This window comes from Lissotriton vulgaris, chromosome 7 (genome assembly GCF_964263255.1).
Source record: "Lissotriton vulgaris chromosome 7, aLisVul1.2, whole genome shotgun sequence".
NCBI lineage: Eukaryota > Metazoa > Chordata > Amphibia > Caudata > Salamandridae > Lissotriton > Lissotriton vulgaris.
Genome location: NC_141695.1, coordinates 153,711,459 through 153,728,494, shown reverse-complemented (window position 1 = coordinate 153,728,494; position 17,036 = coordinate 153,711,459). Strand labels below are relative to the sequence as shown.

Genomic DNA, 17,036 nt, shown 5'->3' with positions numbered 1-17,036 from the left:
CTCTGAACATCACCATTTTTTCCATAATAGTGGACCCCAGTTGAGCTTATTATCGAAGAGAACCTCTAGATATGAAAACACGTTAGTGTGGGGAATTTTGGAATCTCCCACTCTGAATTGAAACTTCTTCTTTACTGGCTGCCCTACTTGCATAACGTAAGATTTGGTGGTATTCATTGCCAGATCCCTATCTGACATGAAGCCAGAAAAGGCGGTTAAAAGTGATTGTAAACCCCTTTCTGTCCTGGACTGGACGGGGACCCTTGCCTTCCTACCCTAGGACTGTCAGCCCCAGATGCCTGTAAGACTAAGGGTGGGCGTAGTATGCATAGTGGGACTACGCGAAGCTACACAAAGCTATGCAAAGCTACGCAAAGGGGGCATGAAACTACGCCCACCCACGCACTTCGCGTAGCCCCACTAAGCTCCGCCCACATCCCTCCCGCCCTCTCCTAAATACCTAATTAAAGCTAAATATACTACAAAAGTTAATTAAAGGCACTTACCTGGTCCGCGGCGTCCCGGGGCTCCCTCTTCTCTTTCGCGCTGCCGCGTCTTCCATCCCAATGCGCATGCGCGGCCCCCGCGCATGCGCATTTCTCGCGAGAAATGCGCATGCATGGGCGGCCGCGTATGCGCATTGGGATCGAAGACGGCGGCGCGAAAGAGAAGTGGAAGGCCTGGGACGCCACGGACCAGGTAAGTGCCTTTATTTACTACATCTAGATTTACAGAATCAGTAAATGGGTAGTGGGGTTACGCGAAGTGCGTGGTCTTGCGCCCAGGGTTATGTAAGGCACTATCCAATTCATTAATATACATATTAAATAATATGGGAGCCAATATACAACCTTGTCAGACTCCCTTCTTAATGTTAAAATCCCTTGTTACTCACAGGTCTTGTGAGAACCCAACATTGACTTTTGTTGACTTGTGTAAGTGCTCTAAAAAATGTAAAATACTGGTCTCCACGCCCATTGCCCTCATGGACTGCCAGAGCTTAGTCCTTTTGACGAAATCAAAAGCCAATGACAGATCCCTGAAGGCAAGGTGAATGGTCCCAGGGCGAGAGACGGTATATTTGCTCAGTATCAAAAAAAGATTATGACATTGGGCAACTGTAGACCATCCCTGTCTGAACCCGTACTGAGCTTCCAACAGTATTCTATTGTCCTCTGCCCAGGATGATAATCTTTGAAGGAGGACCCTACCCACCACTTTTACCACTGAATCTATAAGAGAAATGGTTCTATAGCAGTTGGGACTGCCTCTATTACATTTTTTAAAAACAGGAACTATGGTGGAGGTTGCCCAAGACTGAGGGCATCCGTACTGTGCCACCGCGTTAAAAACGAACTATAGTATCAGGGCCCAGAAGGAGGGGTCTGACTTAAAAAGATCTGGGGGGGATCCCGTCAGGGCCAGGTGCTTTTTCAGTAGTTAAGCCTGTTATACCTTCCAGGATCTCACCCTCTCAAATCTTAATGCTGCCTTCTGAGTACCATAAGGAGTTCCTTGATTTTGCATAGGCGGACAATCAAACATACGTGCAAAGTGTTATTCCCACTCCTCCTCTGTTATGTGACAGTCAAGGCCCACCCCCACTTCCTGGTCAAACAGCGGCTTATTTAACACATTCCAGAAGTTTGAGCTGTTTCTAAGAGTGCCAGGATCCAACAACTCCCTCCATGCTTCGTCCTTCAGTGATCCCCTTTGTACAGCAAGGGCCAACTTATATTCCCTACAGAAAGTGGAGACATCAGCCTGCACTCTTGGTTTAAGTGCCAAAGCTTCCCTAAGCCTCCTAGCTACTTTGGAACAGTGGGTATCAAACCATCTGGAGCCGGACAAGGTTTGACCCTTAGCTGGGGCAGAAAACAGCCCTGCAACCTTTTCTAAAATGGATTCAAAGGCATCCAAAACCCCCTTTGGCGAGGACCGTTCCATTGTGCAAGAGATAATTCGTCAGCACTTACAGTTTTAATTCTATCAAAGATTATTTCTGGGGTCACCTGCGACCATTTCAATCTGTGCATTCCATCAGTTGGATGCAGTGAGCCCAGTTTGGGTGCAACACTTATTTGTTCAGCAAGGGGGCTGGTCACATGGAGTGTTATAGGATTGTGATCATTGAATTCACTCTCTGGGATTTTGAAAGAACTCACTAAAGATTATAGGGAAAATGAAATTAAGACATAATTAATAAATGATACCTTTCAGTGTCCCATAAACGTAGGTACGGTAAAATTGATGCAATGGCCCATTAAAACTATTGTTGCCATCAGATCTAAATTATTAATCAGAGTGTTTAATAACTCCCCTTCAACCGTGTGTTCAAAGTGGAAACCGTGCATGCGAGGACAGCCCATTTCAGATATACAAGACATTAGCGGCTCACCACGAGGATATATGTTAAAATCACAGGCAACCACAAGGCTAGGTAAGCTTTGGCTCAGGAATTGGATTATGGTTTCGCTAAGGGTGGTTACGTTACTGGACTCATATGAGGGAGAAACAGAGTTATAAAAGTTAACTAGTCCCCAACTGGTAACCCCCTTTTGTACCGTTGAATTCCTGGGTGTATAATTAGTAAGAAAAATACACAAGATGATTGACGGAATGCTGCGCAATGGCAAAACATTCACCCCCAGTCACAGATCTGGGTTTAATCCATTGTTATTTTGCTCACCAAACCACCCCAGTTCTGACATGGCCATATGCAAATCAGTCTTGATCCTGTGCCTCAATGGAACAGTCAAGCCCGAACTGCCAAGCCATGTCTTCCCTGGACCAGAATCAAGCATCCCAGGACCGGTTTCTTGCTATGAGCCATCTTCATTTTCATAGGGTTGACTGGAGAGACTTCACTTCAGGACTCTGCCGCGTAGGAGGTCCTGTTCTGATAGATGTGGCCTGTCTAGTGTCTAAGGTGTTGGTATTTACTGGCTTGTGACTACCTAAACGTCTCTTTTTTGGTGACCTGCTTGTAGATATTAAACTCACAGCACTGGCTCCCCCATCTCTGTCCAACCCTGCTATAGCTCTTTCAGTGGTAACTTTAGTATTGGTCTTCGCTAGGTTTGCTGTTGCACTATCCTGGGAAATATTTGCCACCAGCGTTTCTAAGTTAGACAGCCTATCTTCGATCAGACCTATTTTTTTAAATATAGGTTCAATTAGGGTAGTTAACATGGTTTCTAATCTCCCCCAGTAGTCCCCCTCTAGACAAACCGCAGATGGTATCCCTGTCCTAGCATGATTCTGAGCAGTTGAATTTACATCGTTAACATCGCCCAAAGAGGGAGCATCTACCCTACTCCTCCCCGGACTACCCTTCACGGATTTCTTTGTCTGCCTAGTGCCCCGGTTTTTCTTAATTACAACTGGGGGTTTGGTAGGGCGGGTGGGCTTTGCTTTTTCTTTTTGTGCTCTTGTTCTAGATTTTTGTTGAACTGGTCTTGATTCCTTCTCTAAAATTATAGAGGGGATGTAACGTTCAACGGTGTTATATCAGCGATTGGTGATTGACTACGCTGTTCTAGTGGCATCTCCTGATTCGGGACAAACAAGACATCAGAAATAGCAGGGGTGAGGGAAAGCCTGCTGTGTAAGGTAGGGGGCTCCAAAGATAACCTACGCTCTCTTAACAAAATTTCGTTGTTAAGGACAGATTCAGGCTTGGTTAAAAAGGCATCTAAAGTTCCAACTACTCCTTTCTCCACAGTAGCTTTCCGCCTACTCATTTTGTAACTGAAAATTCTTTAGACAATAAAAAAGCACAGAATCTACACTCTGGACTAATGCAAATTAGTGATCAACAAGTAAAGTATCTAATACACTGTTAGAATATATGCATGACAAAACATGAAGATGATAGAAAAAGAAAGCTCCCTAGGTATAAAAACAAAACATCTTTTCCCAAGATTAATATGACCAAAATACTGGAGTGTGCATGAACTAATTTACTCTTTCACTTGATAGGTGACTCATGGATGGTCCTTAAAGAGTTCCTACATAAAAAAGTACCTGCACAATCATCCACTTTAGGACAGAAGAAAGGAGGGTGGCCCAGCCCAGCCTCTGCCTGGCTCGGACGGGCGCAGACGGGCCCGCCATTGGCCCGGGCACGCCTGCGCACGTCCCGCACTGCGGGAGCCCTAGCCCCCTTTTGTGCACCTCACAGTGCGGTGTGCACGCTGCACAGAATGCTGGGAGATGTAGACTTTGGGCAAGCGGGCGGGCAACAATGGTGGTTCTCAAGCTCCTCACATCAGCCTGCTGGTACTTGGCACTGCGGCAAAGACCAGGGCAGATATCCTGGTAGGTCAGTAGCAGGAAGGAAACCATCCCGGGAACAGCAGCCGGTATATTCAAATCGGGCTTCCGTGGGAGCCCTAGCCCCCTTTTGTGCCCCTCCTAGCGCTCATGGTGCGGTGCGCGCTGCACTGATTGCTGGGGGCATTAGTCTTTGGGTAAGCGGGCGGGCATCAATGGCGGTTCTCAAGTGCCTCACGCCAGCCTGCTGGTACCCGCCACCGCAGCAAAGACCAGGGCAGATATCTTGCCAGGTCGGTAGCAGGAAGGAAAAAATCCCGGGAACAGCAGCCGGTAAGTTCAAATTTTAATTTTAATCGCCTCCTGGCGCTCACGGTGTGGTGCGCGGTGTGCGCACCGCACAGAATGCTGTGGGGTTGTAGTCTTTGGGCAAGCGGTCATGTGGGCAACAATGGCGGTTCTCAAGCACCTCACTCCAGCCTGCTGGTACACGGCTTCGCGGCAAAGACCAAGGCAGATATCCTGGCAGGTCAGTAGCAGGAAGGAAACGATCCCGGGAACAGCAGCCGGTAAGTTGAAATTGGGCTCCCAATGTTATGTCTAAAAACTGAGTAGCTGAAGCTTCAACCAGCAGACTAGTCTTCTCAGGCCAGAGCCATTTGAACAGAGTCGGAAATATCAAAAGAATATTGTAGTAATGTATTATTGCATCACTTGTAGCAAGTCCCAAAGATCCCTGGTTCAACTTCAGCATAGCCCATTGGGACACCAATGTTATAGCAACCAAGTACATGGACACTATATGAGTGCTCTGTCTCAAATTGAGAAGGTGTTGGGACCTCTCAGAGTTCTCTATATATTGTTTTTAATTTACTATTTAACACACCTGTAGTTCACATTATATCAAGTCTATAGGGTTAGCATCAACGTTTATTCTGTGGAGTCCACAGACCACAGTGTTGTGGTCAGAGTTAATCCATTCATTTATAAAGATACTGGGACAGCTGGCATTGCAGGTGAGACTGGCAGGACCTTTGGTGCTTCATTTCACCATGTACATATGGACTTGCTTAACCTCTGTATGGGCACTGCATGTTTGTTCAGGAGTGCACACTGGGCTTCCCACTCTATGGGAGATTTGAGAAGTTAGTAGCTACCTCGGGGAGGAAGCTAACTGAGGCAGTCTTACCGTGAGTGATGTGGTCCTGCAAGGACCGGTCCTCATATCATTTTGGCATTTGATCAGACATCATCAGCTTCGTGACATTGTTTATTCCTCAAATGTAGTAGAAACAGATGTATTTTTCTTTTTCCTTTAGTGCAGCATGTGAAAGGGACGGTAAACGGACACAAATGTCCAGCTTGCTTCACGAATAAGTCCTCTGATGGATGCACACCTACGGGGGACATGCTCTGTGTAGGCAAGGAAGACCAGTGTGCCACCTTCACTAGATCAGGCTCCAGACCAGGTAACCCTCATGGATGATGCATCATCGTTATCAGTTATTTATTATGGTTACTTAAAGCTGTGCATCATGTTGTATAATTGAACAGGGCACTGATACACTGTGGCTAAGAGCACTAGACAAGAATGCAAAAATAAAATAATGATTTAGTTATTTTTTCTTCGTCATCGTCTGTCAAAATGCGCACCTTCACCTGGCCCCACCCCCCCCACCACTCTTACTTGCACTGGCCACGGCTGTGGCCACGGGTGGAGTGGAACAGAAAACAAAAGGGTCATAGATATGTGATTACCGAAGAACCTGAAACATGTTAACAGGTCAGTGTAGCGGGTAAATGACTTCTTCACTTAAGGTACATAGGCACAAATAACATAGCTTTACTCTTAGGAAGAACTGCATTCAGAGCTCAAATAAAAGGTGGGGGGATTTCTCTGAAAAGGGCTTGGCCTTTGCAGTTATAGCCGTGACTAAAACACAAGCATTTTCTGTGTGTGTGTGCCACATGACCAATGTTTTCGTTTCTCTCAGAGCGTTCTGGTATTGTATCCCATATTATAACACAACAACATAAGTACACCTAAAACTAGACAAGACTATTGGCTTTAACAATGGTTGTTTGTGTGAAGAAAAGCCACAAATTTGTTGACCATGTATTCTGAGCATCCCATTGACAGGCTTGTGAGAAACTTTATTATCAAGCCCAGAGCTCTCAGTCCCAGCTGTTATAAGCACCTGAAGATGGCTTAGTCCAAAGCATGGACCTTCCAAGAGTAATATGCTACAAAAATATACACAAAAGGCGATATCCCGGAAATAGCTAACACTCTAATGGAGTGTAGGATTCAGGACAAGATGTGAAATATAAACCAGAGCAGAATTGCCTACATGAACTCCCGAAACCTTTATTACATTTATTGCTCGGAAATTCTAGGAAAGTCAACTGCATGAATATAGGCCCTGATAGGGACCCATTTCAATGTCTGTTCTAAAATACTGTTGGGTCTGAGAGCAGGAGGGACCCAGCATATTTAAAGCCCTGACTGAATAAACAGCTAAGCACGTGACATTTGAACTCCTATCCTGTTTGGCTGGCCTTGGTAGCCAGTGGAAGTAGGTTCCAGTGTTTTGGTCCCAGAAGTACCACACTCAGAGGCGCATGGGAGAGGCTAGCCCCGGTTAGGAAGTAAGGATTAGCTGATATTAAGTTGCAGGAAGAGATATATTTGGTATCAGAAAGGCAATTTTGGGATTACCTTAAATGGCTTTGAGGGCCCGGTCCTTTATGAAGAGCCAGTCAACTTGGCAATAGTATGAAGGTAGAGGTGCCTGATTCACAAAGATGTTGATGTGATTACACTCGTCGCACTTCGTATACTTCAATCTTTCTGAATCCTGCCTGGGGTGTTCAGGGCAGAGGGCATAGTGCTCTAGTGGTGAGTAAGTGATATAGAAGGGCCACTAACGTACTAAAGCGTAGCACAAATTCCTGATAATGAATGAGTTAATTACAACCTGGACAGTACAGAAGGGGGATCTGTGTGCAGAGGAGAATCTCTCTGCAGAAGTGGAACTACAATGCACTTTTCACAGATTTAGGATTTTATGCATGGCTTTGGTGGTGATAAAATTGTGGTAGTGGTAAATGCTGTTGTATTAGAAGGAAACTGTATTTCCCTAGGTATAGTGATAATAGTAGATGAGGACTACTGCTGCTGTTTGTGGGTGTACAATGCCCCCTGACATATTGAACATCTCTGCATTCATTGAAGGGACCTGAGCTGTCAGAGCACTAACGCTCAGAGAGGGGCAAGGCTAGGCTAGGCTGCCCGATCCTTAGTGCTACAAAGTGTTGTGCCTGAGCCTGGGGTGCAGGACATGTGTGGGTTGTACCTGGGCAAATCCCGGGCCAAGGCTGGGCCACTCCACGACTGTCAGAGCCCAGAGAAGGTTGGGCTGGGCCAACCTCTTGCTTTACTAAACTTGGCTCCTCTACCTGCCTGACCCCGCTGGACCATCTGGAACTCATGCAGGTATTGTGACTACAGTGTCTTGTGTGTTTTGTGGCCCCCTTCATTGTTTAATTGTCAGAAAGGCCTCAGGTAAGGACCCTTGTTTGAGTGCTATTGTGCGCATGAGCACAGGAACGCTTGTCCCTCTATTGAATCCCTGTAGCTTATCAGGGAATTATATATTTTAAGGCAGCTACTGGAGAGGGGGGTTTGCTGCTGCCTCCAGATTATGCTGCTCATCCTATCCCCCCACCAGAAAATCCTTAGCTATAATTCCATTGAAAGTTTCCACTACTATGTAGATACGGGCTTGTGGGGGTTGGACATAACTACTAAACTTTTTGTCTCTGTATCGAATTGCGTTGGGACTATTTCCCTCTGACATTTCCAGTGCAAGGTGGGGACCTGGGAGCCAAGAAGGCGATGGGCTACTCCAAGTTTCCTGTGAATCTCCTAGCGCTATAATAGGCTGTAATGATGTGTGAAGGAGGAAATGCCAGAAGACATAAATACTTCAGGATAAAGGTTTATTGGTCACAGCCGCAGCAGTCCCCAAGTTACTGTGAAATGTAGAATCCCTGAACCAAGAATACACATAAGACATTCTGAAATCTAATGACATGGAGTTATGATGTAACTCCATGTAAGCTCCTCACGCTATATATTTACTTTTGAGATTGAGATGTCAACTGTTTGCCATGTTAAGTCAATTACACCAAATCATCTCCAACTAATGTGCATCCTTTCAAAATTAATCACAGCCTGTCGTTTTAAATTCTTTTCACTCGATGTTCCGTTGGTAGGTTTCGAGGCTATTATACTTGCACACAAAAGAATATGCGTATTTTAAAAACAGGTTTCTCTTTATTAAAAATGCCATATGGTTACAAATTTCAGATTTAAAAATATTCAACTACACAGCAAGGTATCTTCATTATATTAAATATATTCAAAGCTTAAACTAGCATTTCATGACACGCAATTCAGCACAGTCTTTTGTAAATTAATCCAGAAAATCAGGATGAGAGTTAATTATTCTGCGCTCGAATTACGCATCTGAATAAAAGTATACAGGCCTGTTTCACTGCAGTTGAAATAAACTAGTTTCTGTTTTTGTTCAGTAAAAGTTATTTTTTCCATGACAATCAATCCTTGTTGGTTAGAAATCATTCTTTGATGCGTGGATTCTTTGCTGTGACCAAAGCTTTGCCAAATGTAGATTTTCCTAGTTATTATGACGGAAAGTCTTAATTTTATTAAAGACACGGAGGCGAGTATTATGCTTTCTTATCTTGCATTTTATTCTATAGCAGCCAAGATAAGTGCAAGAAACTACAGTTCCCAGAGAGCCAGGCAACAACTGGGCCATGGGAATGAGAAAAAACGAGAGTACAGTAACCAATTAGCAGTCACAACATAGATAAGAGAACACACCGACTGCGCAGCTTCCTCTTTTCGCTGAGAGCCAGTCAGATAACAATTGAAAATAAAGGAAAAATAGTCATAACCAGAAAGAACGCCAAAGTCCAGGAGCAGAGATCCTTAATCACTGGAATCCAGAGCCAAAGTCCAACGAAAGGACCCGTAGAAGGAGCTGGAAGGACCGGAGGGGAAATCCAAGCAGGAGATGAACGGAGTCGCTGGAGAGTAGATCTTCTATGAAGAGGCAGGCGGTAAGGCCGGATTCGCTGTTGGGAGGGAGAACACATGTTAATAGTGTAGCGGCGGGATGATACTCGCCTCCGTGTCTTTAATAAAATTAAGACTTTCCGTCATGAAAACTAGGAAAATCTACATTTTATGGCAAGACCGGAGGCTCCTATTATGCTTGTTTAAAGCAAATCAATAACATCAGAAGCAACAGAATGAATAGGCTTACAGTAAAACATGCGGAAAATACTGTCATTGGACCAATCTGCTGATCTCAGTATGTCCTCTAAACGGGAGCCAGCCCAAAAGGCCTTAGAAGCCAGGGCTCCTCTAGCCGAATGTGCTCCGAAAACAGAGACATTAATACCGGCAAGGGACATAACTCAGCGAACCCACCTGGCAAGGGTAGGGGAGGAAACAGGAAGGTGGGGTTTACGAAAGGAAATGAGGAGTTGGGAACAAGAGGGCGTTCTGAGATCAGCGGTCTTTTGTTCATACATTTTCAAACACTGTCCCACACAAAGTTGGGGTTGATCGGGAAAATAGGGATAAAAAACAAAGTCTAAATTAGTCTTCGTGCGTCTGTGAATCTGGAACAGCACACCTGTAGGGGAAAATTGGCAAGAAGAAACATCCAAAGCTCTAACATCAGAAACCCTTTTGATAGACACCAAACAAAGTAACATAGTAAGTTTGGCCGATAACATTTTGAGAGACAAAGCAGAATTAGGGGGCCAATTCAAAAACAGTTGAAGTACAACAGAAACATCCCACAAAGAGGTATACTTAGCCAACGGTGGTTTAGAGCATCGAACACCTTTGAGGAGGCGACAAATCAGAGGATGAGCGCCTATAGGTTTCCCGTCAATTTGGGCGTGGTTGAGGGAAATGGCAGAGCGGTAGAGGTTGACAGTGCGATAGGCCTTCCCAGCGCTGGCCTGAGAAGCTAAGAAATTGATAACAAAACCTAGAGGGGCTGAAAAGGGATCGAGAGACCTTTCCAGACACCAGCTTGCCCAAAGAGACCAGGCGGATTTGTAGGCTTTGGAAGTGCCTGGAGCCCAGGCTTGGCTGATAAAGTGAGCAGCCTCTTGTGAAATGAGGACGTTAGAAGGGGGAGGCCGGAAACTTTCCAAGCCGACAAAGTGAGGGAGTTGTCCAAGATCAGACTGTGACGCTCGCCTCGAGGGTTGAGAAGAAGATCGTCGAAGGACGGCAGAAGTACAGGAAAATCCATCGCCATTTCCAGAAGAACAGGAAACCAGATTTGAGCTTGCCAGAAGGGGACTATCAGTACCAGAGAAGTTTCCTGACGGTGGACTCATAATGAAAGGAGGAATTGAGTTGACGAGACCAATCCTGGAGGAAGGCATCTGTGGCTAGAGCTAGGGGGTCTGGACGCCAGCTGAAAAACTGGGGCAAATGGGAATTGAGACGAGAAGCAAAGAGATCGATGGAAAAGGGACCCTACAAAAGAGAAAGAGAATGGAAGACGGAGGGAGAAAGCCTCCAGTCGCTGGAGTCGCGCAGGAACCTCGAGTGCCAATCTGCTACAGAATTGAGGTCGCCTGGAAGGTATTCCGCTGTCAAGGAGAGATGATGGGCTAGACAATACTCCCATAGACTTTTCGCTAAATCTGCTAGAGGCTTGGACTTGGTGCCGCCGAGATGATTTATGTAGCGAACCGCAGAAACATTGTCCATGCGTAAGAGTATGGAATAACGGATCCTGTCTTTGGAAAGACTTTTGATCGCAAAGGAACCAGCAAGCATCTCTAAACAATTTATGTGCAGTCTGGACTCCTCTCTTGACCATGCTCCTCTAGTTGAGATTGGACCACAGCGGGCGCCCCAACCCGATAGACTGGCATCGGATTCTAAAACAAGATCTGGGGATGTGGCGAAGATAGTGCGCCCATTCCACGCATCTAAATGGTCTATCCACCATTGCAGTTCTGTGTGGGACTCTTGGTCTAGAGCGATGACGTCTGAATAAGCTAAACCTTGACGAAGGTGCCTGATCTTTAGGCGTTGGAGGGCTCGATAGTGCAGGGGGCCCGGAAATATCGCCTGAATAGAAGAGGAAAGAAGACCGACAATCCTGGCCAGAGATCTGAGGGAGATGACAGAAAGATGGAGCACAAAGGCAATCTCCGCCATGATTTTGGAAATTTTGGAAAGGGGAAGGCGTAAAGACGCCGCTACCGAGTCCGCAAGGAAGCCCAGAAATTCCATGTTCTGAGAGGGGACCAGAGAAGACTTCTCAAGATTTACAAGGAAACCCAAGTCCAAAAGAAGACACTGAGTGGTCTTAAGATCTGCAAGGAGACCCTGTTTGTCCAAATTCAGGATTAGAATATCGTCTAAGTATATTATGAGTCTGATCCCAAGAGAGCGCAGGCAAGCGACCACCGGCTTCAGAAGTTTTGTGAAGCACCATGGTGCAGAAGAGAGACCAAAGGGAAGAGAGGTGAAACAGTAGGTCACTCCTGACCACTGGAACTGAAGGAACTTCCAGTGAGACTGGTGGATAGGAACTGAAAGATAGGCATCTTGGAGATCCAAGCGAACCATCCAATAGTTTGGCCGAAGGGTATCCCTCAGATGAAGGATAGTCTCCATTTTGAAATGACGATACACCACAAAGTGGTTGAACCATTTTAGGTTTATGACAGTGCGTAATTTCTTGTTTTTCTTTTGGACTAGAAAAATGGAGCTTAAAAAGCCTGTAGAGTCGTAGGGAAAAATTTTGATGGCATTTTTCTGTAACAAGGATTCTATCTCTGTTGAGATGAGGTTTGCCATTTGTGAAGAAAACACTAGAGGAGGAGGGAAAGAGGACTGGACAGGAGGAGTGTAAAACTCTATAAGATAGCCTTGAACTGTGTTGAGGACCCACGGGTCTACACTTATGGAATGCCACTTTGGAAGAAACAGTTTTAAACGACCCCCTACAGGAGGGAAAGAAGAAAGGCTTACCTTGTTGATTGGAGTTGGTGTTGCGATAACCTTTGCGCCCTCTGCTGCGGAAACTACGTCCTCGTTGTGGATAGAACTGCGGCTTGTATTCTTGGGAGTTGTCGTAAGAACCTTTGGAGCCTTGATTGTAGGGACGGCCGGAAGAGCGACCCCTGCCTCGTCCGGCCCGTCCAAAAACCCGAGGGGCGAAAGTCTTTTTTATGGATTGTTGAGCCTTGTCAAGAGAGGCAAAGGTAGAGACAAAGCGACTGATGTCGCAAACCAAATTCTCCCCAAAGAGGAGGCCATTTGCCTTAGAGCCGGGGTCCATAGGAGCAAGGTTAGCTAGCTTGGGGTCCAGCTTGATCAAAAGACCCTTACGTCTTTCGTGGGTAATTGCTGCGTTGGCATTGCCTAAAAGGCGAAAGGCACGCTGTACCCACATGGAGATGTCATCGGCTGAAAGATCAGTACCATCAAGACGGGCAGACTCTGCCATGTCGAAGATACGGGCCAAGGGACCAACAATGTCCAGCATCTTGTCCTGGCATGTGGACCATGCCTTGTCAACCCCGCGTCGAAGGTCTTTGCCAAATTTAGAAAAGAAGGTAAGAAGCGGTTGGTCAATGGAAGGGACAAGGGTGATTTTATCAGGGAGGGCAGGTTTGGGACATTCAGACTTTAATCTGGAATGCAGAGCTGCCTCTAGAGGGAGACGAAGGCGGGCAGAAATGTATTCCCCAACGTGATGTGAGGGAAACCACTCAGTTGAGTTGGGATGATGGATGGAGGGCGGGTCAAACATAGGAAGACCCTCCGAGTCATATACTGGATCAAAGTTAAAAGAATCACTTTTGGGTATTTGGGGGGAGGGGGGTCTTTGACATCAAAGATATCGCACAAATCGTCAGCCTCAGGCATATCATCATCCATGTCCAAGATGGTGGAAATTACTAATTTCTTAGTAGGAGACTCTGTGTGCTTGGATTTTTGCTTTCTTTTGCCCTCTGAACCGACAAACCCCTCCTTAGCAGGAGGCCTTGGAGGCACTTCGTCCTCGTCCATAGGCGAGTAAGACTCGCTAACCAATGTTGACGCCTTTTTAGGCTTTTGCACAGAAGCAGAGTGTTCCACCTTACATTTTCTGCTATCGCCCGCAGATTGGGCCAAAACCTTGGACAACATGCTGACCATAGAATTCTCCATGTTCTTTGACATTCTTTTCATGGAGACTTCAACTGCCTGTTCGACAGAATTATTAATAAATCTGTGAAGGTCCTGCTTGAGAGACCCATTGTCCATGTTAGAGGGAGTTTCCTCTGAAGAACTCTCATTTGCCATAGTAGAAATGTGGTAGGAAAGGGTTAATACTGAAGGAAGAGAGGGAGGGGTGTAAAAAGGGGGCGTGCACCAGGGCGGGTCGCCTCCAGGACACGGAGCGACGAGGCCGGGAGAAAGGCAGCTCTAGGAATGAGCTCCGGCGTGCACAGAAGCAACCGCTGTGGAAGGCAGAGAGCAGAGGCGGCAGAACGAAGCACCGGAAGAAAGCTCCAGAAGCGGTAAGAGCCTGCGCGAGGAGCGCGAGGACCGCGGAGCAGGAAGAAACCAATAGAAAAGGGCGGGAGGGGGGAGGGGGGAAAGAGCCGGTAAACAGAAACCGGACAGCAATTGAACGCGCGAGTCACGTGAACCCAGAGGCGCAGAAGCACAAAACGAGGTAGCAGAAAAGTGCAAACAATAATAAATGTTAAAACCAATAACAATAGCCAAATATCAACAGTTAAATGCGAGCATAGATAAGGGAACACTTATCTGACTGCGAGCAGCAAGAAAAGAGGAAGCTGCGCAGTCAGTGTGTTCTCTTATCTATGTTGTGACTGCTGATTGGTTACTGTAGTCTCGTTTTTTCTCATTCCCATGGCCCAGTTGTTGCCTGGCCCTCTGGGAACTGTAGTTTCTTGCACTTATGTTGGCTGCTATAGAATAAAATGCAAGATAAGAAAGCATAATAGGAGCCTCCGGTCTTGCCATAAAATTGTAATGATGTGTGAAGGAGGAAATGCCAGAAGACATAAATACTTCAGGATAAAGGTTTATTGGTCAAAGCTGCAGCAGTCCCCAAGTAACTGTGAAATGTAGAATCCCTGAATCAAGAATACACATAAGATATTCTGGAATCTAATGACATGGAGTTATGATGTAATGAAATCAGATCACCACAGAGGTTCGGCCTCTTTTTTATCATTTGAAGCGCGCTGATCCTCCTGTAGTTGTTGTATAGTGCCCTGGCTATGGTCTCTCTAGATTGTTTTTGGTCCTTGCATAGTGGGGAAAGAATAGTGGGCAAAAAGAACATACCAAGGGACAGAGTCAGTACTTCTGCCAATACATCAGGAGGTATAACACTGGACTCTTTTTTTGATTCATGTTGCCAATGCTATTTCAAAGGAAATAGAACTGGCGGAAAAATCAGGCATGGAACCCACTACCCTATCTAACTATAGGCCAATATCTTTGTTGCCACATTTAGCTAAAATACTTGAAGCCCATGTTACATCTCATTTGTCAAGCTTCATTGAACAGTCTGACATTTTGGACCCTGCACAAGCCGGTTTCCGTCTGGCGCACTCAACCGAGGCGGTCATTACTGCAGTCCTAGATTCCCTACGTCACAATGCAGACTTGGGCACTCCTCAGGCCCTGGTCTTGCTTGATCTGTCGGCTGCATTTGACACGGTCGACCATGATATTCTGCTCGACCGTGTCAGACTAGCCGGCATATGCGGCCTCGCACATATAAACAGGGCACATTGATAAGGGCCTGACTCATAAATTCAAGCGACTCCTCTAAGCCTCAATTTTGCCTGAACCTCCCCCTTGCCTGCTGTTCCTATGTAATCAATTTCACTGGTGTTGCCCCACCCCAGGGATTCCACAAGGAGTTTTATAGGCACCTTACAAATAAGGTATGCGAAACCGCCTTGGGGGTTTAGCATTGGGAATCGGTCAGGGATACCTACTCGGGGTTAATTTGAGGATCTGTAAGTGCAGCTTGTTGATTTGAATCTGAATAGGAATTTGTTAGATTTATTCTCTGTTGGGATCTATTTTGTTTATGTATCGATGTATATAATCTGCCTAAGGGTGACATTTTCTTTTTATCTGTACAGTGGGTTTGGATCGGGAAGGGTGAGGGTGGGCAAGGGAGGGGATGTATTATAAATTGTGTAATAAAGATTGTTTTTAAAAAAAAGGTAGGTAATTGATTGATCAATCATACGGATTTCGAAATCCCTAAATATCACAACATACTATTGGTAGTGAGAGCGTTTGGGTGGGCCCATCACCCAGAAACATTAGAACGGATTGTGTTGTTATCAATTGTAGGAACCTTGGTCTTGCTCAGATGTTGGTCAAGAGTGAGGTTCCAGTCCTTTTAGTGAGAGACGACATTAGCCTTGTCCCCCTGGCATGTTTTTATAGCATTTGTCACCCAGGGTTGCTGCTGGAGATGGGTTTTCAATCTCAACCTCCAACACTTTTCTTCCTCGCTCTAACCTGAATAGTTTAGACTGACACTCTGGTCTGTCTCCCAGCAATAGCAATGTTATGGCTGCTAGTCTCTAAATTCCTTCCCACCAAGGTGCAGCCGTCGTACTAATCCCCATGTTCTACCCCATGCCTTCTGGAGTTTGTATCCCCTTCCTTAGTTATATTGGGCCTCCTCTTAAATCCCTCATAGCCTTGGAATCTCACGATTTGGGTGACATTCCACTGCACCTGCACTCCCATACTAAGATCATCTCCAGGAATGATGCTGGGTTGGTGTCAAAACTTGAGTACCCTGATTTGGGTCTTTCCACAGATTCATTAGACATCTGATTGTTCCAAGAGATTTTCTGCCAGATTTACCAATTTATCATGCAGTGCAGTGCAGAAGCCACAAATCCTGCCTTGCGTGAGAAGGAGAGAGCTAGAGAGCACCACATTTACTGAAATATGGCACTCTCCTAACCTCTCCCTTGAGCAGTGCTGTATTTGCTGCTGTACACCACAGAGGCACCTTTGCGATATAGTGCAAGTGTGTCTCCATGAGTCAAGCGCAGGTTTTGTACTAGAAGGTTACCCATCTAGTTCAAAATACTATGCTTAGACCCATTTTAAACATCTTCCCACTTTGTTTGTGTGCTGTATTGTGTAGCACACATGTGAAGTCAGAATATAAAGGAGAAAAAAAATATTTTCATTCTTAGCGCTTGGTTGAAGGGTGCGTAATTTTGGATACTAAACTCTGTCTACTTTATTTAGGAAATTGGGTTTAGCGTCAGAAACCTTGGATGGTTGCATTAGAATGCCCATGCACCACCAATGGTATGCCCCCTTGGTACTAAGTAATGCAAAGCAGCGCAATGTGCTGCTTAGAGATACTTGCACTTTATTTCCAGTGCTAATCCAGTTTAGCACTGGAAAGAAAATTGTACAAAAGGACTTAACTTTTGTGACATAAACACAGCATAAAATCTTAGTGAATCTGCCTCTCGGTTAGTTGCCCCAGACACCAATCAGGGTTTGTCAATTTTAACCTGACTGCTACCACCAGAGGGGAGGGAAGACCCTCTGGAAAGTTGCCAGTTTGGATCAAAAGTACTGTTTGTTGTATGTCTAGGGAGTTTGCATT

The 17,036-nt window shown here is 45.7% G+C and overlaps 1 protein-coding gene across 1 annotated transcript in view; it reads left to right on the top strand.

Moving 5' to 3' along the window:
* The window catches only part of LOC147701038 (uncharacterized), an 86,192-nt gene that overhangs the window by 52,312 nt on the left and 16,844 nt on the right, over nt 1-17,036 (top strand). Inside the window, exon 4 of the mRNA XM_086929298.1 lies at nt 5,595-5,744. Within this exon, the coding sequence (XP_086785424.1) occupies nt 5,595-5,744 (150 nt within the window). The remainder of the gene's footprint in view (nt 1-5,594; nt 5,745-17,036) is intronic.